At 64.4% G+C, this 25,924-nt stretch overlaps 1 protein-coding gene across 3 annotated transcripts; it reads left to right on the top strand.

Moving 5' to 3' along the window:
• Positions 1-1,952: 1,952 nt before the first annotated feature.
• Positions 1,953-25,685, top strand: FURIN (furin, paired basic amino acid cleaving enzyme). Of its 3 annotated transcripts, XM_084642208.1 has the most exons (17): positions 1,953-2,163; positions 3,597-3,677; positions 5,825-6,190; positions 13,669-13,767; positions 15,428-15,523; positions 17,100-17,228; positions 17,592-17,668; positions 18,205-18,293; positions 18,580-18,752; positions 18,824-19,036; positions 19,598-19,698; positions 19,851-19,954; positions 20,239-20,356; positions 22,300-22,479; positions 22,584-22,708; positions 23,324-23,440; positions 23,640-25,685. In XM_084642208.1, the coding sequence occupies exons 3-17, from the start codon at positions 6,014-6,016 to the stop codon at positions 24,200-24,202; spliced, it is 2,361 nt and encodes a 786-aa protein (XP_084498334.1). In that variant the 5' UTR covers positions 1,953-2,163; positions 3,597-3,677; positions 5,825-6,013; the 3' UTR covers positions 24,203-25,685. The 3 variants fall into 3 exon arrangements, with proteins under 3 accessions (XP_084498334.1, XP_084498333.1, XP_084498332.1); XM_084642207.1 differs by lacking the exons at positions 1,953-2,163; positions 3,597-3,677; positions 5,825-6,190 and adding an exon at positions 7,045-7,071 and having other exon boundaries at positions 18,580-18,743; XM_084642206.1 differs by lacking the exons at positions 1,953-2,163; positions 3,597-3,677; positions 5,825-6,190 and adding an exon at positions 7,045-7,071.
• The last annotated feature ends 239 nt before the right edge of the window (positions 25,686-25,924 follow it).

The raw sequence follows: 25,924 nt of genomic DNA, 5'->3' as shown, positions 1-25,924 counted from the left end.
ATGCATCACTGGTCTGGATTTTATTCTGTTGCACATTATAAATGTGATGATCAAGTCATGATCACTTGTACCTAAATTACCATTCATGTTCAGTTCTATGATCAGTTCCTCTTTATTTGTCAGGACAAAGTCTTATATAGAATCCTCCTTGCTGGGTGAAACATTTTTTGAGTTAGGAAATTGTCATCTCTAATATTCAGGAATTCCAAGGATGTTTTCATACTGGCAGCATGAGACCTCCAGCGTATTTCACTCAAAATTGAAGTACCCCAGGATCGCTCAGTTTACCCCCCTACACATTATAGATAGGTGCGTAAGGAACTGGTGATCCTGTTCCCTAGTTTGATTGGGTGGTCTGTAGCAGACACCAACTAATACCCCATCTTATGCTTTATCTGTTAGGACATTGATCCGTAAGCATTCAAGATCATTTTCTTTCAAGTTATCAGTGACACAGAAACAGGTTTGCCTCCTGCCCGTGCTCTTTATACATAGACTCAGTACACAGTCATATTAAAAATGCAAATGTACTCGGGCTGTAAATACACCTTCCTTTTCGCCCAGCTGTTTGGTGCATTTCTCTCTGCTGTGAGGATGAAACTCTACCACTCAGTTTCACTTCCGTGCAGAGTTACTTTCTAGTCCAGAACGGTGGCACCTTAGAGACTAATGGATTTACTTGGGTGTAAGCTTAGGTGGGTAAAAATACCAAAACACTTCTTCAGATGCATGGAGTGAAGATTACAGGTGCAGGCATAAATGGAAAACCAGTGCCATCCACCCTGATTGAATCAGCCCTGTCAGCACTGGTTCTCCATTTGTAAGGTAACTCCCTTCTCTTCATGTGTCACTCCATGCATCTGAAGAAGTGTTTTTTTAACCCACATAAGCTTACGCCCCAGTGAATCTGTTAGTCTTTCAGGTGCCACCGGACTCCTCATTGTTTTTGTGGACTCAGACTAGGGCTACCCCCTGACACTTTCTAGTCAATTTCTCATTCTGGCCCTCATTCCAGCAGGAGCAAGCTCAAGGCTGCAGCACTTGGGTTGCAAACTGCAGGGAAGGTTCATGTTTGAAACACCCTGTTCCCATCACTACTTGCTAATGTTCTGGGGACATGTCTATTGGTGGCTGGTTTGGAAGAAACTGTTCTTTATCCCCAGACATGGTGGTTGGGCCTGAATTATTCTGATAGTGCCCCTGACCCAAGGAGCAAATAATACCCATGGCCAACATTAGGGACCTTGGTGTTTATGCCCCATGATTTCTTCGGTTACTGTTCTCCAGTCCCTTCCCCTTCATGTTCTTCATCAAACTGGGACCTGTGTTTGTCACAAAGATGCGTGTCATTTCACCACCTGTTCCTCAAAGGGTGGCAGTTTACTACAGCTGTGGAGGTGGGTCAGGTAAGATTATGGACCAACTCCTGCTGGTAAGGGACAAGCTTTCAAGCTACACAGCGCTCTTCCTCGGGTCTGGGAAAGGTACTCAGCATGGCAGCTACAGAGAAGGAGGAACAGACTGTTCAGCGTAAGTAAATACATATTCTCAGGGATCATTCAAGGTGAAGCTCATTTCTAGTTCAGGGCAGAGGTGTCTACTGCAGGCCCTGGATTCAACCTCCCCAGGGACCTGCAGGGGAGGTTATTACACTTCCCAGCCAAATCCTTCCAGGGGAGCCCTCACAGCAAGCTGGGCCCCAGCTTCGTAGGAGGAGCAATGCACCCCCTGGGGTTGGAGTGGGAGGAGGTGTTGGGGGGGGGAGGGGATCGGGCGTGAACCGCATGTCGGGGGGGGAGACCCCCATACCGGGGGGGGAGACGGGGGTCTCAGTCCGCGCACCAGACCTGCAGGGTCCCCCCGGCCCGGCGCGGGGCCGAGGGCGCCGCCTCCCGAGGAGGGGCCGGGCGCCGGGCCGGGGGGAGCCCCGCTGCAGCTGTGACGGCATCCGGCGGCGCCCGTGGGCCGGGCCGGGCCGGGCCGAGCCGGGCTGACAGCTGCGGCGAGTCACCAGGCGGCGGCCGGGCCTGGCCCCCCCGCTCCTGCTGGGCCGGGCTCGGCTCCGGGGCGGGGGCTCCGGGCTTCCCCGCGAGGTGACGCTGCTCCGCCGCCGCCCATAAAGGGCCAGGGCCGCCAGCCGAGCGGAGCCGAGCGCCGCGCAGGGTAAGGCCGGGCCGAGCCGAGCCGAGCCGGGCCGGGCGCCCCCGCTGCCCGTCCGGGGCGCTCCGTCTGCCGGCCCGCGGGCAGCGCGCTCGGGGACCGGGGGCAGGTCTCCCCCGGGTGCCCGTCAGCCGCGGGCCGGGCCGAGCCGAGCCGGGCCGGGCCGGGCCGGGGGGACCGCGCCCCGCAGCGCTCGCGGAGAGCAGAGGCCTGGCTCGGGGCTTGACAGCTCCGGCGCGGGCCGGGCAGGGGGCCCCGGTGCAGTTTCCCGGGCTCCGCCCAGTCCGAGGGGAGCCCGGCCCGGAGCTGGGGCTGCGGGGCCCGTTCTGCGCCCGGCGGGCGCGGGGGAGCCGTCGGGGCGCGGGCTGCCTGGGAGCGGCGCCCGAGCGGGGTGGGTGAGTCGCGGGCTGGCCGGGCTTGGGGCGAGCCCTGCTCGCGGGCCTGGGCCTGGCGCTTCCTGCCTGGCGGGGCCGCGGGCGGGGGCCGCGGGGGGCCTGTTGGCAGGGTGGGCTCCAGCGAGAGCAGCGGCAGAAGGGCCGAGCCCCGGGTGGGAGGCGGGGGTCTGCGTGCCCGCTCCGCGGCTTGGCTTCGGCTGCTCTGGGCAGCTGTGAATCGTTCCCGTCGCCGGGGACGCTTATGGGGTGGCCCCATTGTGCAGTGGGACGCTACTGCTGGCCCCCTCCTCTGGCTCTGGGCTGGGGGCGCCGTCCCGGGTGCTCTGAGCAGGTGGGAACGGACCCAGGGCTCTTCCCGGAGCCAGCCCCCCGTCAGCGTCTTGGCTTCTGAGCCGTGTCTCCGGCCCCCTGGGCACGCTGGGCTTGGACTGAAGCTGGGCTTGAGCGTGGAGCTGAGGGGAGCTTTGCTTGGGGACCCCAGAGCACCTTCAAACCTAGTGCCCCAAACTTGCCAGAGCTGAGGGAGGGCCCCAGCTGGACCGCTGGGCAGTTGGGCTGGGCCGGGTGGTCTCAGGGGCTGAAAGCACCCGGCATGCTGCATGGCCAGTCACTTAGAAGTGGCAGTTCTTATTCCCACTTATGCCGGGCGGCTCCTGACTGCTCCTGTGGGATGGGCGGTTCTGTGGTCCAGACCCCCCCCCCATTCTTCAGAAACATGGGTCTTAGGGGGCGGGGCTGGGGAGGAAACCAGTGGCTGTAAGGTGCTCCTGGCAGGAGAGAGCAGCCTCCCCGGCCCCCACTTGAGTAAAGCGCCTGCTGCCATCGGTGGGCATTGGCTTTGGTGGGGCACTGGAGCAGCCCTGGCTGGAGGGGGGAGTGCTGTGCCTGCAGAAGGTGGGCGACTGGGCATGGGGAGGGACTGGCTGCCCCGCCGATGCTCTGATGGATCAAGAGGAAGTGGTTTGTTTTGGGCCATGTAGTCTTGGTGGCCACGTCTCTGCAATGGACTGCATAATTATCTAGTGTTGGTGAATTCCACAGGCTATCGTTAAGTGCCAGAGTTTCGCAGGCAGGATTCGAGCTCGGCGGAGACACTGCACTGGCTGACCCACCCAGTTATAGGTGGGTGTCTGTCTCGTGTCAGGTCAGCGGCATAGCCTTGGCTGCGGTGCTGCCCGTGGGAGCCACCCTGGAATCACTGGCTGAACTGCTTCTGTGACTCCATAATAACCTTTTGTGAAACCCTCCCCCGTAGCCTTTCCTCTGGGTTTGTGCAAAGCTGGTCTCTGGTAGCCCAGGTGTTGCTGCCTATGCCCCGGGACATCCCCTTGTGGTTAATAGGGCGGCAAGTTGCAAGGGGCAGGCACCGAGGGCTGTGCGGTGACTCTCAACAGGTCTCTGGGCCCTAGCGTGAGGAATCTAATCCCTCCTGCTCTGTGGAAACAGGCACCCACTGAGTGCTAGGGGCTCGGGAGAGCCTGTCTATGTGGGAGTTGGGGCCAGACCCTGGCGTTCCATGGCACACTACAGCTCTACCCATCAGCCCTGCCCCCACTTAGAAGGGCAGTCACAAGGAGAGTCTTCCCCTCTCTGAGAGGTAGGAGCAGGGGTGTGGGCCCCCCTCCTTTCCCAGCAGGAGCAGGGGCTCCCTCCTTCCTCACACCCTGGGAGAAGCAGGGCCACGCAGCCAGGGTGTTTGAGTCTGTGGGTGGGCCGGGTTCACTGCACTCTGCTCTCAGCTGGGGGTGTGGCGTTAACCCTTCATTGAGGAACATGGGGACACCCCTCCCTGAGCCATCACGACTTCTTCGCTGTTTGCGTCTCTTCCCAGGCCCAGGGCTTAGGCTCTTTGTAGGAGTTGCTCCTTTTGTTTAGCACATCACCTGGCTCCAGGAGCTGGCGGGCAAGGGCCTGCAGTGCCTGGGTCTTAGTGCAGGCCCACTTCATGCCACTTGGTGCAGCCCTTTGTCCCTGGCTAGGTGGCCGAGGCATGGGCCCCCTTGCCCTCCTAAGGCCACTCATCTCCCCTGCAATAATCTTCCGCTGAATTGTAACTAGGGGTCACGGCCTTCAGAGCTCACGTCGGGGTTCTTTGCATTTCCCCATCCCCCTCTATTTCAAGGACTTCCTGCAGCCCCTCACCTCATGCTAGGGCTCTGTCCCCCATTCTCTGCCCAGGCCTCCTTTGCACACCATTATCACTTCTCATTAGGGTGCCAACATGTAAACTGTTTTGGGTGCTGGGCAGTGCTGAGCTGGGCAGAGGAGTAATTTCCGCCATCAGTAGGTTCTTTGACCCGTAGGCAATTACAGGCTTATGTTGCTGCCTCTGCTAGCCAGGTGCTAGGTGCTCCGTGTGATCCCCATTTCCCCCTTCCAGGTTGTCACCTGGATCCATGGGGTTTGGCCCCCTGACGCCTAGCCCTGACTCTTAGGAGTTGAGCGACTGTGTACTTGTTGTGTGGCAGTCAGGCTGAGTTTCCCCATCCCCATCCTCATCCCTCTCCCAAGCCAGCGGCAACGTGGCTTCAGGCTGAATGTGACCAGGCATGGCCATGCCTCTGCTGTGGGGTTGGGCCAGTGTCATCTGGGCCTGGTGGCATCACCTGGTGCTGGGGTCTGCTGGGCATGGTGCTCCTGCACCAAGTGGCTCTCCCAGGCCCCCTGGCTCCAGGTTTCTCAGTGCCCTTGTGAGTGAAGGAGCTGATTAAAGGCCGGTGTGGGTGGGAGGGAGGTGCTGGGGCTGCTTGTCTCCATTGCTGGCTACGGAGAGGCTGAGTGTGTTTCTCTCCCCCAGCCCCTCCCCCGCTGTGGTTTGGCTGCTTGCCCCTTGCCCAGGTGGGGTCTGCCTCAAGCTGGGCGCTTGGGGTGAGTTTCCTGTTTGCTTCTGCCTGGGCAGAGGGAGCCATTTGCTGTCCTCTCCCTGCCTTCGGCAAACACGGCCTGCCCTACTCCCTGCCAGCTGGGTCTGCCTGTTCGTAAGCCTAGAGCATAAACACACATTGGCCAATAGCAGGGTAAACAGTGTGAGATGAGACTGGCCCCCTGGAGCTCTGCAGCTGGGAGCTGGGCTGGCGGGCAGGGCCCCACTGTGAGGGATTCGCGTCTCGCCCCCCGTGGGGCGCTGCGCTCCCTGTGGTCAAGGACTGCGCTCTGCTTGTGCGCTGGGGCCTGGGCAGGCTCCCCTGGCAGTGCTGTGTTTCCGGGGGCTCTGTGGGGCTGATCGCTGTGGAGAGGCTCGGCCGTGACTTGTGCTGCTTTTCCTCCAGGGGACCTCTGATCCGCTGTGGTGCTGTCCGGCCCCTGCCTCCGGCTCACGGCTCTCAGCTTGCTGCTTGGATGTCGTCCCCATGATCCCCAGGCCGGCTGGAGGGCCAGCCGGGCAGAGTGAGCGCTGAGCAGGGAGCACCGCTGGGCACTGGTGTTCCTGGGCCCCGGCGAGAGGCTCCAACCTTCCGATGGATCTGGGGCCCCGCTTGCTGCTCCTGCTGTGGACTCCAGCGGTGGTGGCGTGGCTGGCCCAGGAGGGGCTAGGCCAGCGCGTCTACACCAACACCTGGGCCGTGCTTGTCCCAGCGGGGCCGCAGGAGGCTGACAGGCTGGCCAGGAAGCATGGATTCCTCAATCTTGGGCCGGTGAGTGAGCCTCTCTCTGCTTGGCGCCACCCCCCCTGGAACGGTCCTGTGTGCCTGGTGTGCAGCCTGCCCCTTGCAGGCCCTCTGGCTCCTGGCATCAGAGCCTGCCCTGGGGCCACGTGGGGCAGCTCTCCCTGGGGGGCAGGGGCGGCCTGTTTGCACGAGGCCAGGCAGGTCCCTGGGGCCCTGTCAGTGCAGTTCTGGCAAGGCCTCTGTTGGCACTCCTGGCTTGGTGTGAGCTGGGAGCAGGGCCTCCTTCTGCCCCCTTCTTCCCCCCACCCCCCCAGCAGGGCTGCCCCTCAGCCCAGCCTGGAGCTGACTTGCCCACAGACTGGGGAGATTCAGGTCCCAGCACTAGCAGACTGAGTGGGCGAGGCAGGGCTGTGGGGTGGCTGCATCGTGGGGGGAGCAGTGTTTGGGTGAGTCTCTGGGACCCATGCCAGTTGCTCCCCCTCAAGTGAGCTGGGCACAAAGGTCCAGCATTCCCGTGTGGGACAGTGGGTGCTGAAACCTGCAACCTGCTACAGGAGATCTGGCCAGGCGGGTTGTTGACAAAGACTCCTGTGTCCTTCCCCAGGAATGTCCTCTGCAAATGCATGTGTCAGCCCGGCCCTGTTTCCCTTCCATCAGTGTGTGGGCATGGGGGCTGGGCATGGGGGCTGAGCACCGGGCCTGGCCCGCAGCTGCCCCTCAGCGGGCTGCGTGGGACTCGTGTCTATTGCCCATTGGCTCTGCCCTCCTCTCTCTTATCTCTGTCCTGGGAGCCCGGCAGCTCCTGCTATCTCCGCAGCACTGGCTTAGCACCCGCTCCCCGTGATGGGGGCACGGCTGCCATTCACACTGACAATAGCGAAGGCAGCTCTCCAGAGATGTGCCTGGAGGTGAGGTCCCGGCCTTGGCAGGGCCGATGCTTCGTGGAGCTCCTTTGCCTGCTGGAGCGTGCGACGGGCGGGGCCTTTCTTGTCCTGGTGGCCGCTCTTTCTTCCAGGCCACTCCCTGAGCCCCTGGCTCGTGAGCAGCGGTGGGAGTGCTGTCCCCAGGGCACCGGCGTCATCGCTGTCCCTCGCTCAAGTGTGGGGGTAAAAGGTGACGTGTTCTCAGGAGTGCTGGGTGCAGCCCGCAGTGGTGTGGCAAGCAGAGCGTGACGCGCTACCAGGTGTGCGCCTCGGGGTGAACCGGCTGGGGCCTAGCAGTGGGCGGCCGGGACCCACCACCCCCAGCGGGGTGGAAACAGAGGCTGCCTGAGCCCCCTGAGCCAGCCTGTGCTGCACTTCCCTACTCCCTGCCTGCTTTGTCCCTGACCGAAGGGGGAAGGCTGTGGATGTCTCCCTGCCCCTCCTGGGAGCCCTGGTGAAGCACTGCCTGCCGGGGGCCCCTGGGCTAGGATGGCCGGCAGCGGGGTACTGCTAGGTTGCCAGGCTTCCTCTGGCTGAGGAGTGAGTGCTCTGGAGCACCTGTGTCCTGAGGGGGGAGCAGGGGCTTGGGATGTCTGTGATCTGGGGGGCTGGCTCCCTTGGTCAGGCTCTGCCCCTGCACCCTGCCCTGGCAGCACCGGCTGCTGTTGGGCTCTGCCCTAGTGACATGGGGTCAGGCTCTGCAGGGGCCTCAGGCCATGGGGAGTTCCCCTGCCCCCCCGTTTGGGGGAAGGGGAACCCAACCCTCCTGCATTCTTGACCATTCTCCTACAGTCCCCCCAGGAGTAAGGGAGGGGTGCCCGGATTGGTGTCCGGTTGGGGGCTGGGCTGCCCGGGCCCAGTCGGGGCTCCTGGCTCTGTCCTTGCACAGCTACCCTGCCCCCGCAGCCTGTGGCGTGATGCCTCTGTCTGGCAAGAATCACCACTGCTGCCACTGTGCCCGTCCCAGGCACGTGGCAAGGAGAGCAACTGGCCCGGCTCAGCCCAGCCTCTGCCCTGAGGGTGGGTTGGGGGCAGGGGCTGCAGAGCTGGGGGTGGGGAGTGCATGTGGGTGTCTGACTAGTGGACTTCCATGCCCTGCAAGGGGGGCCTTCCTCAGCCGGCAGGGTGCAGGGCTGCCGCTCTGCCAGGAAGGAAGTGGGCGGGGGGTTGAAATCCCTCAGGAAGTTTCACAATTGGGCGGCAGAGCTGGGACCTTGCTCTGAGCCATCCGGCTGCAGCCGGCTGGGGGGCAGGGAAAGCAGCTGCCTCTGGAATAGCCCGGGTGCCTCTTTCTGCAGGCTCATAAAGGGACCGTCAGGCAGGGCTCAAGGACCGTGTGCGCTTGCTAGCCCCTGCCCCCACCCACAGCACTTCTCAGAGCAGCCGGTGCCTGGCGTTTGCTCTGACAGCGTGGGCTGTGGTGGGGGAGTGGCACGGAGTGGCCTGGCATTTGCTTTGCTGGTGTGGGCTGGGGGGCGGGGGTGGTGGCATGGAGGGGCCTGACCCATGTACAGATCTTGGAATTGGCGTGAAAGCTGCAAACCTCACACTGAGGCCAGTGCCCCTTGGTGCCAGGGTTCCCCCTCTACACCCGGAGCTGCTCTTCCTGCAGATGCCTCCTCGCTGGCAATAGGGCCGGTTTGGCTGCCCGAGGGAGGGCCGTGCTTGCTGGGGAGTGTTGGGGCCCAAGGGCACAGCCCGCCACCATGCAGGCGAGTGGGGGAGAGCTGGGCTGGAGGTTGCATTGCTGCCGAGCCTGCTGGGTTGGCTTCTGGAGGGCCAGGGCCTGGGGGAGAAGCTGCCTGGTCTGTGGCCCCGCAGTGCTGGCATGCTGCTGGGTCTGGGCTGTTGCTAGGAGGTCCCTGCAGGGCAGTGCTGGCCGCAGCTTGCTCTGTGGGGTGCCCTGCTACTCAGACTGCGTCTCCTGGCGTGCCCTGCATGTCTCCATCCCACTGGGGCAGGTCCCAGAGTGCATTGGGGCTGCACAGACCCCTCTGCCAAATGCAGCAGATTTTGCTGAGCCCCAAGCTATGAGCTCGGGGTCCCCTGGCCAGAGCATTCAGTTGAACCCCTGGTTGGGTTGTGTGCCACCTCTGCCCTCTGCTCCTCCGGCCGTGCAGCAGCAGCTGGTGACAGGGAGCTGTTGAGGCTGGTGCTGAGATCCTGGAGGGAGGAGCAGAGCTGCGTGGGTTTGTGGAGGGGCCTTCCCAGCCTGCTGCAGTGATCGCACTTGGCAGCGCAACTGAAGGATGGTGTTTTTCTGGCTCATCCAGTTCACTTAATTCCCTGGCGAGGCACCGCAGACCAGTGTGACACTGGGCCCGGCAGGGCCGGGCTGGCACCGGGCTGGCCTGGGCCTCCCAGCAGCACCTATCTGCAAAGCCCTGGCTGCCAGGAGGCCGGCGGGACTGGGGGTGAGGCTCAGAGGGGGTAGGACACAGGGCTGTCAGTGTTCCCTCTAATTGTTTATGTCCATGTGCGGAATGAATTTTGTTATGTGCACCCATATGGAGGTGAGGTGTGACACATAACAAAATTCATGCAGTGGGGGTGGGGCCACGGGGTTTGGAGTGTGGGAGGGGGCTCAGGGTTGCGGCTGTGGGGCGCAGGCTCTGGGGCGGGGCCGGGAATGAGGGATTTGGGTTGTGGGAGGGGGCTCAGGGCTGGGGCAGAGGGTTCGGATGTGGGTGGGTGGGCTTTGGGGATGAGGGCTTTGGGGTGCAGCCTGGGGCTGCAGTGGGAGAGAGGACTCCCCCCAGCCCTCTCTCGCCGCAGCGGCTGGGGGAGCGGTGTCTCTTCCCCGCTGCGGTAGCTCGGGCTGGGCTGGACAGAGAGAGGGGTGCCCCTCCCCACCGCGGCTGGTCCATGTTTTGGCCGGCAGGGAGGAGCACCTCTCCCTGCCGCAGCCCTGAGCTCTTGCCCAGCTTGGAGGGAACATAGGCTGCCTGTGGGAGGCACCCATCTGAGCACTTCACCTGCTGCCAGCTCCGTGCTTCAGTGACCAGCCCAGGGATGCCTGGGTTCCTGGCAGTAACTGCCCTGAGATGGCTGGATGGTGAGCCGAGGTCCCCGCCCATGGGCGGATGTGGGGAGGTGGCCACTTTCCCACATAGCTTCTCTGGGAGGCTCTTCCTGCTGCTCTCTCTGGGGGTGGTTTTACGGGGGGGCTGGATGCAGCAGCAATGGGGGAGGAGCCTGTGAGAGTCAGCGGGGGTGGGGAGCACCTGGCAGTGCCCCCCAAGCCTGGGGCCTGCTTGGAGGCTTCTGAGGTGGCGAGCTGGCTTGGGCGTAGGGCTGCTGCTCGAATGGGGCAAGGAGGGGTGCCATGGTGCCTGGGGATGGCGTGGGGCTCAGGCGGGGCCAGGACAGGGCACTGGTGGAGGGCCCAGTTCTCCCAGTGTCTCTGCTGGCACAGCTGCTAGCCTGGGGGGTGCCATTGTGCAGGCAGAGGACTCTGCAGTGCCCCTCGGCCCCACTGTGTCTCTGACACCTGCCCACCCTGCTCCCGCTGTCCGCCAGTTCCTGCAGCCAGGCAGTGGAGGGCGGTGTCCTCTTATCTCCCATCTCGGCTCAGCAAACAGGTGTCCATTCCAGCCTCTTGCCATGGCAGCATGTCTCCGGGGGCCCGTGGGTGCTGGGCCCTGTTGTCCGGCTAGTTCCTGAGGTGATGGCAGGCAGCAGCCCACTCCTGGACCCCTGCTGCCCCGTGCCAACCCTCTGCCCCCAGCTCATCCTGGGCTCCAATTGCACTGGCCTGGCATGCCCACCTGAGGAGCTCCCTAAGGGCTGCTCTCCCATCCTATGGCCGGCAGGGGGGCCCTCGCTGGGGGAGGGCGGCAGGCCGGGTCAGCTGCCCTGGGCCAGCAGTGCTTGGGCTGGAGCCTGCCCTGAGCGTGGCCCGTTCCCACAGCCTCGGGGGCACTCAGTGCTGGGTCTGGGGGGCTTGTTCTGGAGCAGGGCTGCCTGCAGGACGGGTGGCTGCCTGTGAGCGTTGCTACTCGGTCCGGGCAGACCCTAATCCTGTCTGGTGACCAGGCAGAGCTGGGAGCTGCTCTGGGGAACAATGGGCCCCTGTTCCTGGCCCAGGCAGGCGAGGTGGGACGTGGCGCTCGCTGGGCTAAGGGCAGCTTATGAAACCAAGTAGCTTTTCTCTCCCCCAGCTCCTGTACCACGTGGTGCTGGTCGTATCCCTTGCCTTCCGCCTGACCAGGACCACGGCCCCACTGACAGGATGCGTGGGGGCCTGTCTCTGGCCTTCGGCACCGTAGCCCTTCCCCCAGCGCGCTGCCGCGTGGGCACAGAAGGGACTCGCCCAGGTCATGCAGGGCGTCTGTGGCAGAGCAGCTCCTCGAACCCAGAGCTGCACGACCCCATGGCCACCCTCCCTCTCTGGGCTGCATGCACGGGCAGCGCTTGGCGCTCTGGCTGGGGCCCTCGCGCAGGCGGAAGTGGGGGGCTGTGGAGCCCATGGTGGCAGCAGGGGCTGGAGCTGCAGAGGTGCCCGGTCTCTACCCCATGGGCTTGGGGGAGCCGCTGGCGTGTGCTGTGGCTGCTCTGGGCAGGGAGCCAGGCTGTGCCGTGCCGGGGAGCAGAGCCCAGCCGCTGCCTCTGCCTGGCCCCCAGCAGCTGCTCTGGGGGGATTTGCAGGCGCCCGGCTGGGCCTGCCTCCTGGGCTGGGCAGGGTCCTTGCTGGAGTCTCTTCTCCAAGAAGCCAAGGGGCCCACAGTCCCCTCTGCCCCTGCCCAGCTCCCCCATGGCTCAGCACCTGCCTCAACTCCTGTGCCCGCCTGGGCATGTGAGGAGGGGTGCCGCGGTGCCCGGGGATGGCGGGGGGGAGCAGCCCACAGGCTGGGCCAGGACATGAGACACCCTCGTTGGGATAGGCCCGGCCAGTGGCTGCCTGCTTCCTCTACTGGGAGCAAGCCAAGTGTGGTGGGGAGCAGCCCACCACAGCATGGCTCAGCCCTGCCCTGGGGCAGAGAGAACAGGGCTGGACTCCTGCAGGGTCCCAAAGTGGGTCCTTGAGCCAGCCTGGGAGCTTCCTGCACAGCGGGCTCTGTGCCCGCTGCCCGCCCCCTCCTGAGGAGCCTGCTGTCCGCTCTCCCCGCAGCCAGGGCGGTGGCGTCTGCCCACTCCAGGCACAGGCCTCGCCCAGCATGGCGCAGTGGTGCCCAGCAGAGGACATGCCTGAGCCTTGCCTGCACGCTGGTCCTGCAGGGGATGGCCCTAGGTGCCTTCCCGGGGAGGGGGACGCAGCCAGGTGGGGCCAGAGCAAGGCCTGGCTGAGGGGGAAGAAGCTGCTGGTCTCACTGGGCTGGGAGGGGGAGCTGTAAGTACCAGGGCCCCTGGGTATGCAGCAAGCACCTTTGCCAGCCCTGGGGTGCCCAGCTCCCTGCTAGCTGGACTTGGCCGTGGCTTCTCGTGGAGCCAGAGGCTGCAGCCCAGGAGGTGACTGAGCACTGGGCCTGCGCAGGCCGGCCCGGGGGCTGGGGCTGCAGCCGGGCTCACTCACCCGTACAGTGTGCGCCCTGCTCAGAGGCCTGCTTGGCAGCAGGCGCCCCCCGAGAGCAGCCCCCGGAAGGCAGGGGCCCTGCGCGATTGCTTTGGAGTGGATGCGACTTTGGGCAGAGGAGCAAGCCCTTGCTCCCACCCCAGCCAGCATAGCCTGTGGGCAGCGCTCAGGGGCTCGCCTCGCTGGGGCACTCTGGGGGGTGTCTGAAGTGGACGGGGGGGGGGGGTCCTGCTCCCTTGCTGAGCGGGGGTGGGGAGTAGGGAGACCTGGCTGCTCCCAAACAGCAGCTGAGCTGCGGAGGCCCCAGCTCCGAGGTGAGAAGAGCAGTCCAGGCATGGCCCTGTGCCTTGGCCTCGTGTCCCGGTCAGGCAGAGACTGGGGGTTTGGGGTAGAGGCTACAGGAGGCAGCATCCTGGCAGGTTGGGCTGCAGCTCTGCATGGGGCAAGTGGTCATTGGCACAGCAGAGGGCATGGGTGCAGGCTCCCGGGCTCTCTGTAGTGGGTGGGGGTGGGAGGGGTGGTCTGTCGCTGGGGAGGCTGCTCTGGGACTCGGTCTTCATGTTCACAACTGGAGCCCCGACCCCAGCCGGGCACAGAGCAGGGCACGGGGGCACCCACAAGCCAGGGGCTGTTGTGTGCCCCTCCCCTCAGCAGGCTGCAGGGCCACAACCTGGGGGGGATCCATGTGTGGCTGCTCCAGGCCTCCTTGTCTGCCCCCCTTCACTGCGCCCTCTCCCTTCGCCCACCCCCAGCCGCCGCACTTAGTTACTGTGAAAGAAACCAGAACCCAGCCAAGGTCTAGTGTGCAGACCACGAGGTGCTAGCCCATGGCTTGCCCAAGCACCTCCAGTGACCCTCCCAGCCCTGCTCTGTGGGCAGGGGCTCTCTGTCCAGCACTGTAGGACATGTAATAAGAGGGCCGGGGATGGGGCAGGTCTAGTCCAGGCTCCCAATCCCTGCTCTGCCCAGACTTGCTGTGTGGCCACAGATGGCGTGGCAGGTCGGGCCCTGGGGAGCCGGGGCGGGGCTGGAGGGCTCTGTGCTGGTCTCACCCACGCTCTGTGTTGCAGATTGTCGGTGACTATTACCACTTCCGGCACCATGCAGTAGTGAAACGTTCCCTCTCGCCCCACCGGTCCCGGCACAGCCATTTGGCCAGGGAGCCCCAGGTAGGTGGTGTCTGCCATGCTGTCCTTGCTGAGTCGGCTGCGGGGCTGACCCATGCGCCCCTGCTGGGAAGCTCCTGGTTGAAGGGCTTAGCCACCTGGCAATGGTAGTTTGATCCCAATTGCCAGCCTGCGTGGTGTCCAGCGCTGGGATGGGCAGGGGCAGGGCTAGGGTCATCAGCAGAGTTGAGGAGCAGACCAGGACTGTGATCACAGTAGGCTGTGAGTCAGAGCTAGGGGGTCCAGGGCTGGAATAGCAGGGGGCTTGGGGTCAGGGATGGGGGGGTCCAGGGCTGGAATAGCAGAGGGCTGGGGGGCACTGGCAGAGCTGGGGGGTCCAGGGCTGGAATAGCAGGGGGCTAGGGGTCAGGGCTGGGGGGCACCGGCACTGCTGGGGGTCCAGGGCTGGAAGAGCAGGGGGCTGGGGGTCAGGGTTGTCGGATACTGGGCTTGGTACTCAGGCGGGTGCTGTACCAGCCTGGTCACATCTCGCGTGAGCTCCATGCTCCCCTGAGCCATTTGGAGGCAGCGGGACTGAATGCCGGGCGCTGCCTTGCTCCTAATCAGCCATCTGCTCTGCTGGGATCACGCCAACCCCTTCGTCGCCAGCTCTGCTCATGCGTCTTGCGGAGCGGCTGGACCGTGCCCAGTGCCCAGGCCAGTCGCGGTGTCCTCACCCTTTTCTGAATGGGCTCCTGGGCTGGCACGTGGCTTCTGTCAAGGCTGGTGCTGAATGCAGGAGCCCTGAGGGGCAGGGAGGGGGCATGACTTCACCTGGCACTCCCGCCTCAAAACTACAGAGGGCTGGAGACTGGTTCCCCTGCCCCCCCCTCCCGCGCCAGCATTTCTGTGGGCCACAAACTTTGGTGGTGGCTTCAGAGGTGCCCACGTAGTGGGGGAAGGTGCTGGCTGGCGGGATTCAGAGCTCTGTGCCGCTGCTGTGCTCCCCGGGGAACGGGCAGGGCCTTGGGTTTCTGGGTGGGCAGGAGGGGAGCCGGTGCCTGGGGATGGAGGCCCTGCTGTGAGCACTGCCGTGGGATGCTGGCCGTTCCTGTGCAAGACGCTGCCCCTCAGGCCTTTGCCCTGAGAGCTCCTTAGCCAGGGGCTGTGGCAGGTTTGGCCCAGCAGCCCAGGCCCTGTGCTGGCAGCTCTGTGAAAGGCTCCCTGGGGCGTGTGTTGGAGAGGGTGCCAGCCGAAAGCCTGCGCTCGTCCATAGCAGGATGGTGCGGGCCCCCAGCCAGGCCTGAGACCAGGGCTGACATGGCGCCAACCCATTGCAGCCACTCCTTCCACTGAGTGAGAGAACGCCCGCACTGGGATTTCCTCCTCCTGCCTTCCCGGCCCCTCTGAGCCCCGGACAGAGGTGCAGCCCTGCCCCTTTAGAATGCCTGCCTCCACCCGGAGCGCCCCCTCCCCTGAGGTATTGCACAGGCCCCATCATGCCCTTGCCAGGCAACCTCCTGTGTCCCGCTCGCTCCCGGGGCAAGAGGGGGCTTGTATAGCCTGAGGCTGGGTGGCCAGGGCAGTGACAGCTGCGTGCCAGGCTAGCTGGGGTCAGTCTCAGGTGCCTATAGCTGTTGGGAGGAGTGGATGCCCGAGCCTGAGCTGGCTCCTCCGTCTGCTCAGAGGGGGGCGCTCTTCACTCTCCTCTGTCGGTCTCTAGGTGCATTGGCTGGAGCAGCAGGTGGCAAAGCGCAGGACGAAGAGAGACGCCTTCACGGAGCCCACAGACCCCAAGTTCCCTCAGCAGTGGTACCTGGTGGGTGATGGCTGGGGGCTGTGTGCAGGGGAGCAGCTCGGATGTGCTGCACTGGAGGATGGGGAAAGGGGGTGCAGTACAGGAGGAGTTGGGAGGGGGTGCAATAGCTGGGTTCTAGTCAGCTGCTTTGCTGTGTGCCAGGCATCGCCCTGCTCATGTCTCAGTTTCCCTAACTGGAACATGGGAATGGCCAGACAAGAGCAGACCTGTGGGCCATCCAGCTCAGTGTCCTGTCGCTGCCTTTGGCTGGAAGCAGCTGCTTGAGAGGAAGGAACCCTGCAGCAGGCCGTTCAGGGGCCAGGCACCGTTTCCTCCTCCCCATCCTTTAGGCCAGTCAACGCCCAGAAGCGGGAATGGTTACATCCCTTCCAAAGCTCCTGCTTTCATTCAAGCCTCGCTATTATGGCCCTGTTGTTGTAGGAATAGTGGGGGGGCTACAGATTGGGACGGGGGGCAGTGCCTACTGGGAAACGTCTGCGGCAGGCTGTCTGGGAACATGTCTGCACTGTCCCCTTCTCCTGCACGGCGTGCGTGAGGACTGACCGCCTCTGAGAGGGGGCTTTGATTCTAGGGCTGCGTAGCTAAATCTGGGGTCGAGTCGCATCGGGGCCCAGGAGGGTCACTGATGCCCTCCTGGGGAGGGGGGCTTCCCAGCCTTGCAGCCCGCGCCTAATCCCTTCATTTCAGCTAATGGCACATGGCTGGGATTAGCAGAGCCAGGGCCAGCTCCTGCTCAGATAGCCCCTCCCCCAGCAGCATGTCCGCCCCTCACCAGATGCCAGATTCCCCCCCCCCCCATCACAGCTCCCCAGGCTCTTCTATGTCCCAGCTCATAAACAGCACCTTTGAGGAGCCCTTCAGTGTCCCAGACCCTGAGGGGTCCCACCCGTCCTTCAGGGCAGGGCATGTGTTCCCCCCCACCTCCGAGCCCGAGCCTCTTGGCCGCAGCCCTGCAGCGTCTTCCCCAGGAGCTCTGCCCTGCCAGTCCAGCTGGGCCGAGCTGCAGTCTCTGGGCGAGCGATGCCCAGCAGCACGCGCCTGCAGTGCCGGCAGGCAGCCTTGTCCAGCCAAAGCCGGTGTATTAGTCCCTGCACACGGCCTGGGAAGGCCTTCGGGCAGCACAGAGCCGCCCGGGTTCAGCCATTATCCAGCCTGGCCAAGCCAGGGCCAGCAACCCCTAGAGGCCAGGAGAGACTGCCAACCAGTTGCAACCACACACCCTTGTCCCACCACCTAGACACTTGAGTAACACATAGGGGAAACTGAGGCACACACAGTATTCAGACAAAACAGTAGGAACATGCTCACTTGGTCACAGTGGGGCAGTATCCTCTGGGGTCCTTCCACTTGCCCTGATTCCTCTGAAGGGCCAAACCAAGTTAGCTGATTTCATGTCTGATTGCAGCTGATGGTGCTTGGGGTGCACCCTTTCTGTTACCCGTACGTTGGTGTAGCTTGTAGACAGCCATGGGTTGTGGGAGCTGCTGCACCATGACCCTCATTGGGGGGTCGCACCGCCCCCCACCCTCAGGTCTTTCAGGGTGTGATCAGTGGGTTTCTGGTCTCGTTCCTCTAGTACAACGTGAACCAGCGGGACCTGAACGTGCGGGGGGCCTGGGAGCAGGGCTACACCGGCAGGGGGATTGTTGTCTCCATCCTGGACGATGGCATTGAGAAGAACCACCCGGACCTAGAGGACAACTATGTGAGTGAGGGCCACCACGCTCATGTGCAGGGACAGCCCCTGTGCTGCACTGTGCCCGCAGCTGGGCACACAGCATGCTGGGATCTGTTGTCTTTGAAGCCCACACCTGCCACTCAGCTCAACCCCAGGCTCCTGGCACATGGCCCTGGGCTGAGCAGGATTCGGGCCTGGCCCTAGAGTGCAGAAGTATGGTGAGGCAGCCCTGGCTGCTAGAGGAATGAAGTCTCCCCCTCCCATGCCATGGGCAGGGGCTGGCCTGTGGCTCCCTGAGCTTGCTGTGAACCACAGCACAGCCGTGGACAGCTGCCTGGCCCAGAAGGGAGCGTGGGGCTCTGCTGAGCTGACAGAGCTTCTGTGTTCTAGGACCCCGGGGCCAGCTTTGATGTGAACGACCAGGACCCAGACCCACAGCCTCGTTACACACAGATGAACGATAACAGGTGAGGGGGGCCAGGAGTCGTCTGCCTGGGGGCGTGGTGCGCTGGATGGGGCCTGGCTGCTCCAGGGAGCCTGTCCTGGGTGGGGAGCGCACCCAGTGGGCTGGGTGTTGGAGGTGGGGGGTGAGCTGAGGAGTAGCAGGGGCCCCAGCTGTGGTGGGAGCCTGATTCTATTCAGGGGCTATCAGGGTGGCTCAAGCACAGGAAACCAGGTTCCAGGCCCTGAGCATCTGCAGCTGGTGGGGAGTCGGGGTGGGCCTGGGGAGCCCCTGTGCCCTGGCAGAGCTGTACCTGCCTCCCCCTCCCCAGACACAGGCTCATTCATTGCCAGCTGGAGCTGAGTCCGGCTGTTCCTGTCCCCCTTCAGTTCCTGATCCCAGGGCGCTGGGCAGGGCAGCCTGGCTGGGTGGTGGGACAGCAGCTCCGGCTCCAGGGTGTGTGTGTTGCAGCAAGGGAGGCTGCAGCTCGGCCCCTGGGGCTGCGGGGACCCAGCCTGGGCTTTGCGTCTGACCGTACTGTGTTGCTGTTCCCTGGTGCAGACATGGCACTCGCTGTGCCGGTGAAGTGGCTGCTGTGGCAAACAATGGGATCTGTGGCGTGGGAGTGGCTTACAACGCCAGGATTGGAGGTGGGTGTGTGCCTGGGCCAGGGCTGGTGGGGAGCCTCTGCCCGCTGCTTCCCATGGCCTGATGGGTGAAGATCTGGGGCCCTGGCCTGCCTGCCTCTCAGCCTGCTACCTCGGGCCGGGGTGGAGACTCTGCATGGGGTTTGTGCTGCAGACACGAGTTTGCAGGCCATGGGGAGCCCATGCCCATCCCAGAGCTTCCGCACTGGGGAGCCGGGGGCTGCAGGGGGAGCCCCTCGAGCCACAGAGCCTTTGCTGGAGAAGCTGGTGACGTCTCCTGTGGCTCTAGGTGTGCGCATGCTGGATGGGGAAGTGACCGATGCTGTGGAGGCCCGCTCCCTGGGCTTAAACCCCAACCACATCCACATCTACAGTGCCAGCTGGGGCCCTGAGGACGATGGCAAGACGGTGGACGGGCCGGCCCGGCTGGCAGAAGAGGCGTTCTTCCGAGGGGTCAGTCAGGTGAGCAGGAGGGCTGGGCTGGCTGTGGGCTGCCATGGCTGGGGCCTGCCTCACTCTGCCTCTTTCTACAGGGCCGGGCGGGACTGGGCTCCATATTCGTCTGGGCCTCTGGGAATGGGGGCCGCGAACATGACAGCTGCAACTGCGATGGCTACACCAACAGCATCTACACGCTGTCCATCAGCAGCACCACCCAGTACGGCAACGTGCCCTGGTACAGCGAGGCCTGCTCCTCCACCCTTGCCACCACCTACAGCAGCGGCAACCAGAACGAGAAACAGATTGTGAGTGCAGGCTAGGCGGGCGCCAGGCTAGGCTAGGCGGGCGCCAGGCTAGGCTAGGCGGGCGCCAGGCTAGGCTAGGCGGGCGCCAGGCTAGGCTAGGCGGGCGCCAGGCTAGGCTAGGCGGGCGCCAGGCTAGGCTAGGCGGGCGCCAGGCTAGGCTAGGCGGGCGCCAGGCTGGGAGCGGCCATCTCTTTCTTTGGACTGGCCGGGAGTGGGGCTCTCTCTGTGGGCTGGCTGGGTGCCTTGCTGGGAGTAGGGCAAGCCGCAAGCGGCAGTCTGTGTTGGCTGCACCTCCAGTGAGAGCTGAGGGCAGCCCCGTCTCTGGAAATGGTCTTGTGGGGATCCTGAGGGATGGGGCTTCTGGACACTGTGGCCCCGGGAGCTGCTCCCAGGTTCAGTCTTGCTAACCCAGGGGAATCCAAACTGCTCCACAGTTGAGTGGGGAGGGGCCTGTCCCCCAGGCAGAGTTTGAAATGAACTGGGGCCCCCTGGCAGTGCCCTGGGTTCACAGGGACTGGGGTGGGAGTACAATGGGGTCTCACGCCTTGCCTCTCCCTGCAGGTGACGACCGACCTGAGGCAGAAGTGCACAGAGTCGCACACGGGGACCTCTGCCTCGGCTCCACTGGCTGCTGGCATCATCGCACTTACCCTGGAAGCAAAGTAAGGCCAGGCGAGGGCTGCGGTGGCGGGCTGGGTTCCCCACGGCACAGCATGAACAGGGAGCAACCCGGGTGTCTGATTTGGGTATCCCAGGGGTAGGCCCTGGCAGGACCTTGGCCATGCGTGCTCCAAGCCCACCTCTGTCTCCGCAGTAAGAACCTGACCTGGCGGGACATGCAGCACCTGGTGGTGCGGACCTCGAAGCCGGCGCATCTCAACACCAATGACTGGGCCACCAACGGCGTGGGCCGCAAAGGTAACATGCTGCCCACCCCACTCCCCTGGGCTGTGATCGTCTGGGCATGGCCGGTGCCACCCCATGGGCCCCTCCCGTATGTGCGCAAAGTGCCCCAAACTGCCTTTGGAGCCCCTGGGGAGTGGGTCGGGGGGGCCACAGCCCGTGGGGTTTGCGGCTTGCCTTGGGCAGGGCTGGCTGCAGGACACATGAGAGGCACCCCCCAGTGCCCAGAGGGGGGCACCCCAGGGACCTTTCCTTGTCCGCCCAGGGCCTTGCGCCTCACCCTCTCTCTGTCTTTGCAGTCAGCCACTCCTATGGCTACGGCCTGCTGGACGCGGGGGCCATGGTGACCCTGGCCAGGAACTGGACCACGGTGGGACCCCAGAGGAAGTGCATCATCGACATCCTCACTGAGCCAAAGTGAGGGCTGGTGTGTCCCGGGGGCGGGGTGGGGGGGCTCTCCAGCACTGTGTCCAAGCCCTCAGTGTGGCCAGACAGTCCAACAGCTCCTGGGTAGAGCCCAGGCGTGCTAGGGTGGGCAGGGCTGGGCTCGGAGCCATGCTCTGCTCCCTGCGTGGCTGACATGGGGCAGAGCCAGAGAGGGGCCTGCGTTTCCCCCTTGGCAGGCTGCAGTTGGCGCTTTGGGCATCCTGAGCTGAGGAGAAGAGCTGGAAAGAGGCCTCAGCCAGAGCACTGGGGCTCCAGAGTCGGGCCTGGGTCTGCGGCTCAGCCCCCTTCTGGCTCCCTGCCCTGGGGCTCATGCCCGCTGCAGGCCATCTGGCTTCCCTGGGGACTGGCTGGGCCAGCGCTGCCGGTGAGTGCCGCTGCCATGTGCAGAGGGAGCTGGGGTCCCTGTCCTGCGTGCAGAGTGGTGTCGGGCTCTGCTGCTGGCCCGGGGCTTGCCAGCGCCACTCCCGCGGGTGCTGTGGTTTGGGAGCAGCCAGCGTGAGCTGGTGCTGGACAAGGGTCTTTTCAGGGCTCACACAGAAGCTCCTTTCACTTGTGCTTGCCCATCTCCTCAGCGCCTGCGCTGTGCCCTGTGTGGCTGGGATTGGGGCGCTGAGTGCTTCCCACAGAGCTTGGGGGGCCTGGACAGCAGCAGCGCCTGTCTCTAGCTCCACTTGTCCCTCCCTGCTTGCTTGCCAGGACCAGCACCCTGGGATCCGCGAGTGCTCCTAGGCCATGCTGGCACCCGCAGCCCCTCCATTGCGGAGCATAGACGTGCCAGGCCGAGCGCAGCCACCTGGCATGCTAGGAGCGGAACTCAGTCAAGAGCCACCCAGGGCCCCCATCTCCCCTGGCTGCCCCATAGCTCTGGGCTTCTCTAGCACCTAGGTGCTCTCTGAAGTTCCCTGCCACCGCAGCACCGGCTGGGCCCTGCTGGTCTTCAGCTTAGCCTGGCAACTTTGGGGAGAGGGAGGAGATGCGGTGCCCAGGCCGGGGAGCAGGAGCCGAGCTCTGGGGATGCTGCCGTCTCCACTGCAGGTGAAGAAAGGAGCCATTCATGGCTGGCACAGTGCAGCTATTCAGGACGGGGAGGATGCAGTCACTGAGCAGCCCCCTGCCCTCCAGGAACTGGGCTGATTTGAATGTGGTGCCCATGCAGTGGGGGGAGCGAGAGCTGAGCTGCAGGAGCTGCCTGCCTGCTGTGGCACAGAAAAGGCCAGGAGGTCCCATCTTGTCCATCCCAGAGCTAGACCTCTCAGAGAATGTCCACAAAGAAAACCCCATGGCTGTGTCTGAGCTCACAGGGCCCTAAGCTGCAATGTGGGCATTCTGGAGCCCGGACTCTGGGATCCTGCAAGTGGGGAGGGTCCCAGAGCCTGAGTCAGCTGGCCTAGGCCAGCAGTGGCTGTGCATTGCAGTGCAGACCTACCTCAGCCCCTCCCCAGAGCCAGCTTCATCTCCCAAGGTCATGCCAAGCCTTGTCCTGTCCCGCGGGGCTGCGTTCTGACCTGGGTGCCCAGGATCAGGCAGGGTCTGACTGTTACACAGGGTCACCTTCAGCTACTGCTCAGCCCTGCCGGTCCCCCACACAGCTCCTGGGCCCTAGGCTGCCCTGAGTGGTGGGGCTGGGTTCTGTGCCCCAGAGTGGTGCTGGCTGCCTGGGGTGCGGGCTGGTGGGGGGCTTCCCTAGCCGCTGCATTCCTGGCAATGGCGGGCGCTCCGGGCCACGTCCCGCACCTCCTGTCTGCTCTTCCCTTGGGGGTCTGGAGGGTTGTTGCTTGTGAGCTGAGAAGGCAGCAGGGTTGGTATTTCCCTGGGACCTCGGCTCGGGTGCTGTGGAGGGGCCCTTTCCCTGCTGTGTTGGGGCTGGCACCCCCTGCTGGCTGCACACTGACTCCACCTCCTGTGCTCTGCAGAGACATTGGGAAGCGCCTGGAGGTCCGGAGGAAGGTGGACGCCTGCTTGGGGAAGGCCAGCTCCATCGGCAGGCTGGAGCACGTCCAGGCCAGGCTGACTCTCTCCTACAACCGGCGTGGCGACCTGGCCATCCACCTCACCAGCCCCATGGGCACCCGCTCCACCCTCCTGGCTCCCAGGTAGGCCCCCGACTGCCACAGCCTGGGGGCTGTCCAGGCCGCCGCCCGTGTGCTACCAGGGCTGTGTCTCGGGCAGCAGGCCTCACCTCTCCCTTGTCCCCCAGGCCTCACGACTACTCAGGCGACGGTTTCAACGACTGGGCCTTCATGACCACACACTCGTGGGACGAGGACCCCTCCGGCGACTGGGTGCTGGAGATCGAAAACACTAGTGAAGCCAACAACTACGGTGCGTGCAAGGGGCTGCAGGCTCCCCGGCCGCCTGCCCAGCTCCCTGGCACCTGCTGGCCGCTGCCCCTGGTGCCTGCTGCACCGTTTCTGCCCCCCGTTGCTGGAGTCTGCCCCCGCTGCTTGCCTGGCCCAGCACACAGTCGCAACCGGTAGGCTGCCATAGCGTGGGTGCCGTGTGCTGAGCAGAGAGACGGCCGCCCTGTGGCCGCAATGCCTGCGCTCCAGTGGTGGCCTCAGGTGCCCCCGCCCCGCAATGCCAAGCACCCGTGAGAGGGGTGACCTGGATCTGCCTCGGAGGGACTTGGAGGAACTTTTTGATTCAGAGGCCCCATGGTGGCAGTGTGCTCCCCTTGCGTGGGGTAAGCCCAGGGCCCCCATCCCAGCTGCTGCTGCTGGGGCCCCACTCCAGGTCTCGCGCCGGTCACTGGGGCTGTGGGCCGTGAGCACAGCCCGCCCTGCTCCCCTGGGCTTGGGTGGGAGTGGAAGGGGGTGCGACCGGCCCTGTGGCCAGCAGAGGGCACCAAACGCCAGGATGGAAGCCAGGTGGGTTAGCAAGGCTGAGTCCAGGTGGGCGGGTCCCTGGGCGCTCCTCACCCTCTGCCTTGGCCTGCAGGCACCCTGACCAAGTTCACGCTGGTTCTGTACGGGACCGCAACAGAGCCCACCAGCCTCTCCAACCGGCTCGAGAGCAGCGGCTGCAAAACCCTCGCCTCCAGCCAGACCTGCGTGGGTGAGTGAGGGGGCTGGACTCCCGCTGCTGGCCAGCCAGGCCCAGGGGAGGGGGGCAGAGCTGTGCCCAGGAGCACCCCGACCTGCCGAACCCTGGCAGTGCAGCCTGGCTCAGACGTGCCACGGCCCATGGGGCGGGCATGCCGGTCTGGTGCTGGCAGAGCTCCAGGCCGAGCGCTAACCCACCCCTGTCCCCGCAGTGTGCGAGGAGGGCTTCTACCTGCACCAGAAGAGCTGCCTGAAGCGCTGCCCCCCCGGCTTCACGCCCAGCCTGCAGAGTGCCCACTACGCCCTGGAGAACAGTGTGGAGCCCCGTCCCCCGCACCTGTGTGTGCCGTGCCACACCTCCTGCGCCACCTGCATGGGGCCCGTGGCCACCGCCTGCCTCAGCTGCCCAGCCCACTCGCACTACAATAGCCTGGACCGAACGTGCTCCCACCAGACGCAGAGCAGCCGCGCGTCGCCCGCCCTGGGCAAGGGCCAGCCCGAGGCACCTCCCACCTCCAAACTGGCTGTCCTGGTGGCCAGCCTCAGCTGCGTCTTCATCGTCCTCATTTTCATCACAGTCTTCCTGGTGCTGCAGTTGCGCTCGGGCTTCAGCCTGCGGGGCGTCAAGGTGTACTCCCTGGACAGCGGGCTCATCTCCTACCGGGGGCTCCCCGCGGACCTGTGGCAGGAGGAGCTGCCTTCCGAGTCGGAGGGCGAGGACTGCGAGGCGCACAGCGAGAGGACTGCCTTCATCAGAGACCAAAGTGCCCTTTGAGCCCCCCGGCCCCTCCCTGCCCTGCCCTGGCACAGCCCCCGGGCCAGGGAAGGCTGAGGGGCCCTGGACACTGCCCCGTCCTGCTCGGGTGAGGGCTTCACCAGCTGCTGGCACCGTCCTGTGGGCACCTCTGCTCCTGGGCAAGGGCAGCGGCTGCCCGGCCTGCTCTAGGGAGGGCCCCCTGGCACCGTCCTGGGCTCTCACCCCCACAGCATCAGGCCCAGCCTCCACTTCTGTTTCTTTTAACTTGCCAAAGTGTTTTTAGCATGCCCCCCCCCCCCTTCGCCGGCCCCATGGGCCTGGTGAGGGTCTTGTCTGCCAGCCTCGCCTGTGCCCGTCACACCCATGTGCTGGGGCAGGGGAAGCCAGATGCGTGTCTCTCAGGGCTGGGGCTTCTGTCTGCTCAGGCTGGCTCTCCAGGCTGCTGGCTGCCCTTGGGCTGGGCACTGCGTCTCTATGGGGGGGCTCTGGTGAGGGGGTGATGTGCTGTCTCCCTCTCCAGCCTTGGGGCCCCCCCGGGCTTGTCCCCATGTCAGGCCCAGGGCACTGGGCAAGCCCTGTTCTCTCTGTGACCCTCTCCCTTCTGGGGAGCAGCAGGACTCCCTCAGCTCTGAGGCCCTGCCCGGGAGTGGCAGCTGTTTCCTTCTCTCTACAGCAATAATGGCTGGGCTGTGGGCCAGGCTCCGCCAGAGCTGTGGTGCTGCCAGGAGGGAGCGTGAGGCTCTGCAGCGCTGAAGAGCCAGGAGCACAGTCTCGCCCAGGGCCGGTCCCAGGGTCCCCAGCCCTGCAGCGGCATGCAGCAACATCCCCACTGCTCCCTGCCTGCTGGGGAAGTTTCCAGGGCCTTGCCCCATGGGCCTAGCCCCCCGCTGTCCCTGCCTGTGGCTGGCTGGGGGCTGGCTGCCCTTCCCTTGGCCATGCAGTGTGTGGGGCTGGGCTGCTGGTACCCCACTTGCTGGACTTGGGCCATGCAGCCTGGGTCAGTCCCTGGAGCCCACCGCAGAGGCACCGAGTCATGGCATGTCTGCCTGCCCTCCCCCTCCTGATGTGCCTTGCCCCTCCCCTGTGGTGACAATCTGTTTTGCTCCCCAGCTGGAGCCCCCCCCCATCCCCTCCCTGTTCACAAGTCATTTCCTCATAGTGGCAGGGCAAGGCCTGGCCTAGGGTAAGTGGGGGGGGCTTCAGCGCAATCTGCCCCCTGCAAGGGGCCTGAGCGCCAAGCCCAGAGCTGCACACCGCTCCGCCCCACCATGGGCCTGGGCTGTGGCTGCAGCCGTCTTGTTCCAGCCCCTGCATAGGCTCCGGCCGGGCCGGGGGCAGGGCCCCCCACACCTGGTTTTTATCATAACTTTTTGGTGCACAGTAATTTTTTCTTGTAATTTAATCAGGTAGGTGTTGCCTCCTGCCCCTGGTTCTTAATTTAATGGTTGTGGATATAACACTAGAGAGACTGAGAGTTATTAAATGTTCAGAACTATGCAAACCAGCCGCCTTCCTGAGCATGTTCTGTGCCCCTGCCTGGGCAGGCTGCCCTATGTGTCCCTGTGCCCCTGAGTGCCTCTCCCCCCATTTACTGCCACCTCCCCTTGGCCTGCGGCAGATGCAGGGCCAGCCTCCTCTTGGTGCTGCCCTCAACTCTCTGAATTGCCACCCCCTGGGTACGCCCCCCTCTGCCCTGTCGCTCAGGCTGGACACCGGTAGGGCAGGGAGACAAGATTAGGC

The sequence above is a fragment of the Lepidochelys olivacea genome, assembly GCF_965140295.1.
Source record: "Lepidochelys olivacea isolate rLepOli2 genome assembly, chromosome: 10".
Taxonomy (NCBI): Eukaryota; Metazoa; Chordata; order Testudines; family Cheloniidae; genus Lepidochelys; species Lepidochelys olivacea.
The sequence above is the reverse complement of the archived record's forward strand: the minus strand, read 5'-3'. Positions and strand labels throughout refer to the sequence as shown.

Coding starts and splice junctions, on each gene's coding strand:
- FURIN (XM_084642208.1), top strand. CDS start 6,014: ATGGATCTGGGGCCCCGCTTGCTGCTCCTGCTGTGGACTCCAGCGGTG. Junction 18,753..18,823: donor TCTTCCGAGGGGTCAGTCAG/GTGAGCAGGAGG, acceptor CTCTTTCTACAG/GGCCGGGCGGGACTGGGCTC. Junction 19,955..20,238: donor CAACGGCGTGGGCCGCAAAG/GTAACATGCTGC, acceptor CTGTCTTTGCAG/TCAGCCACTCCTATGGCTAC.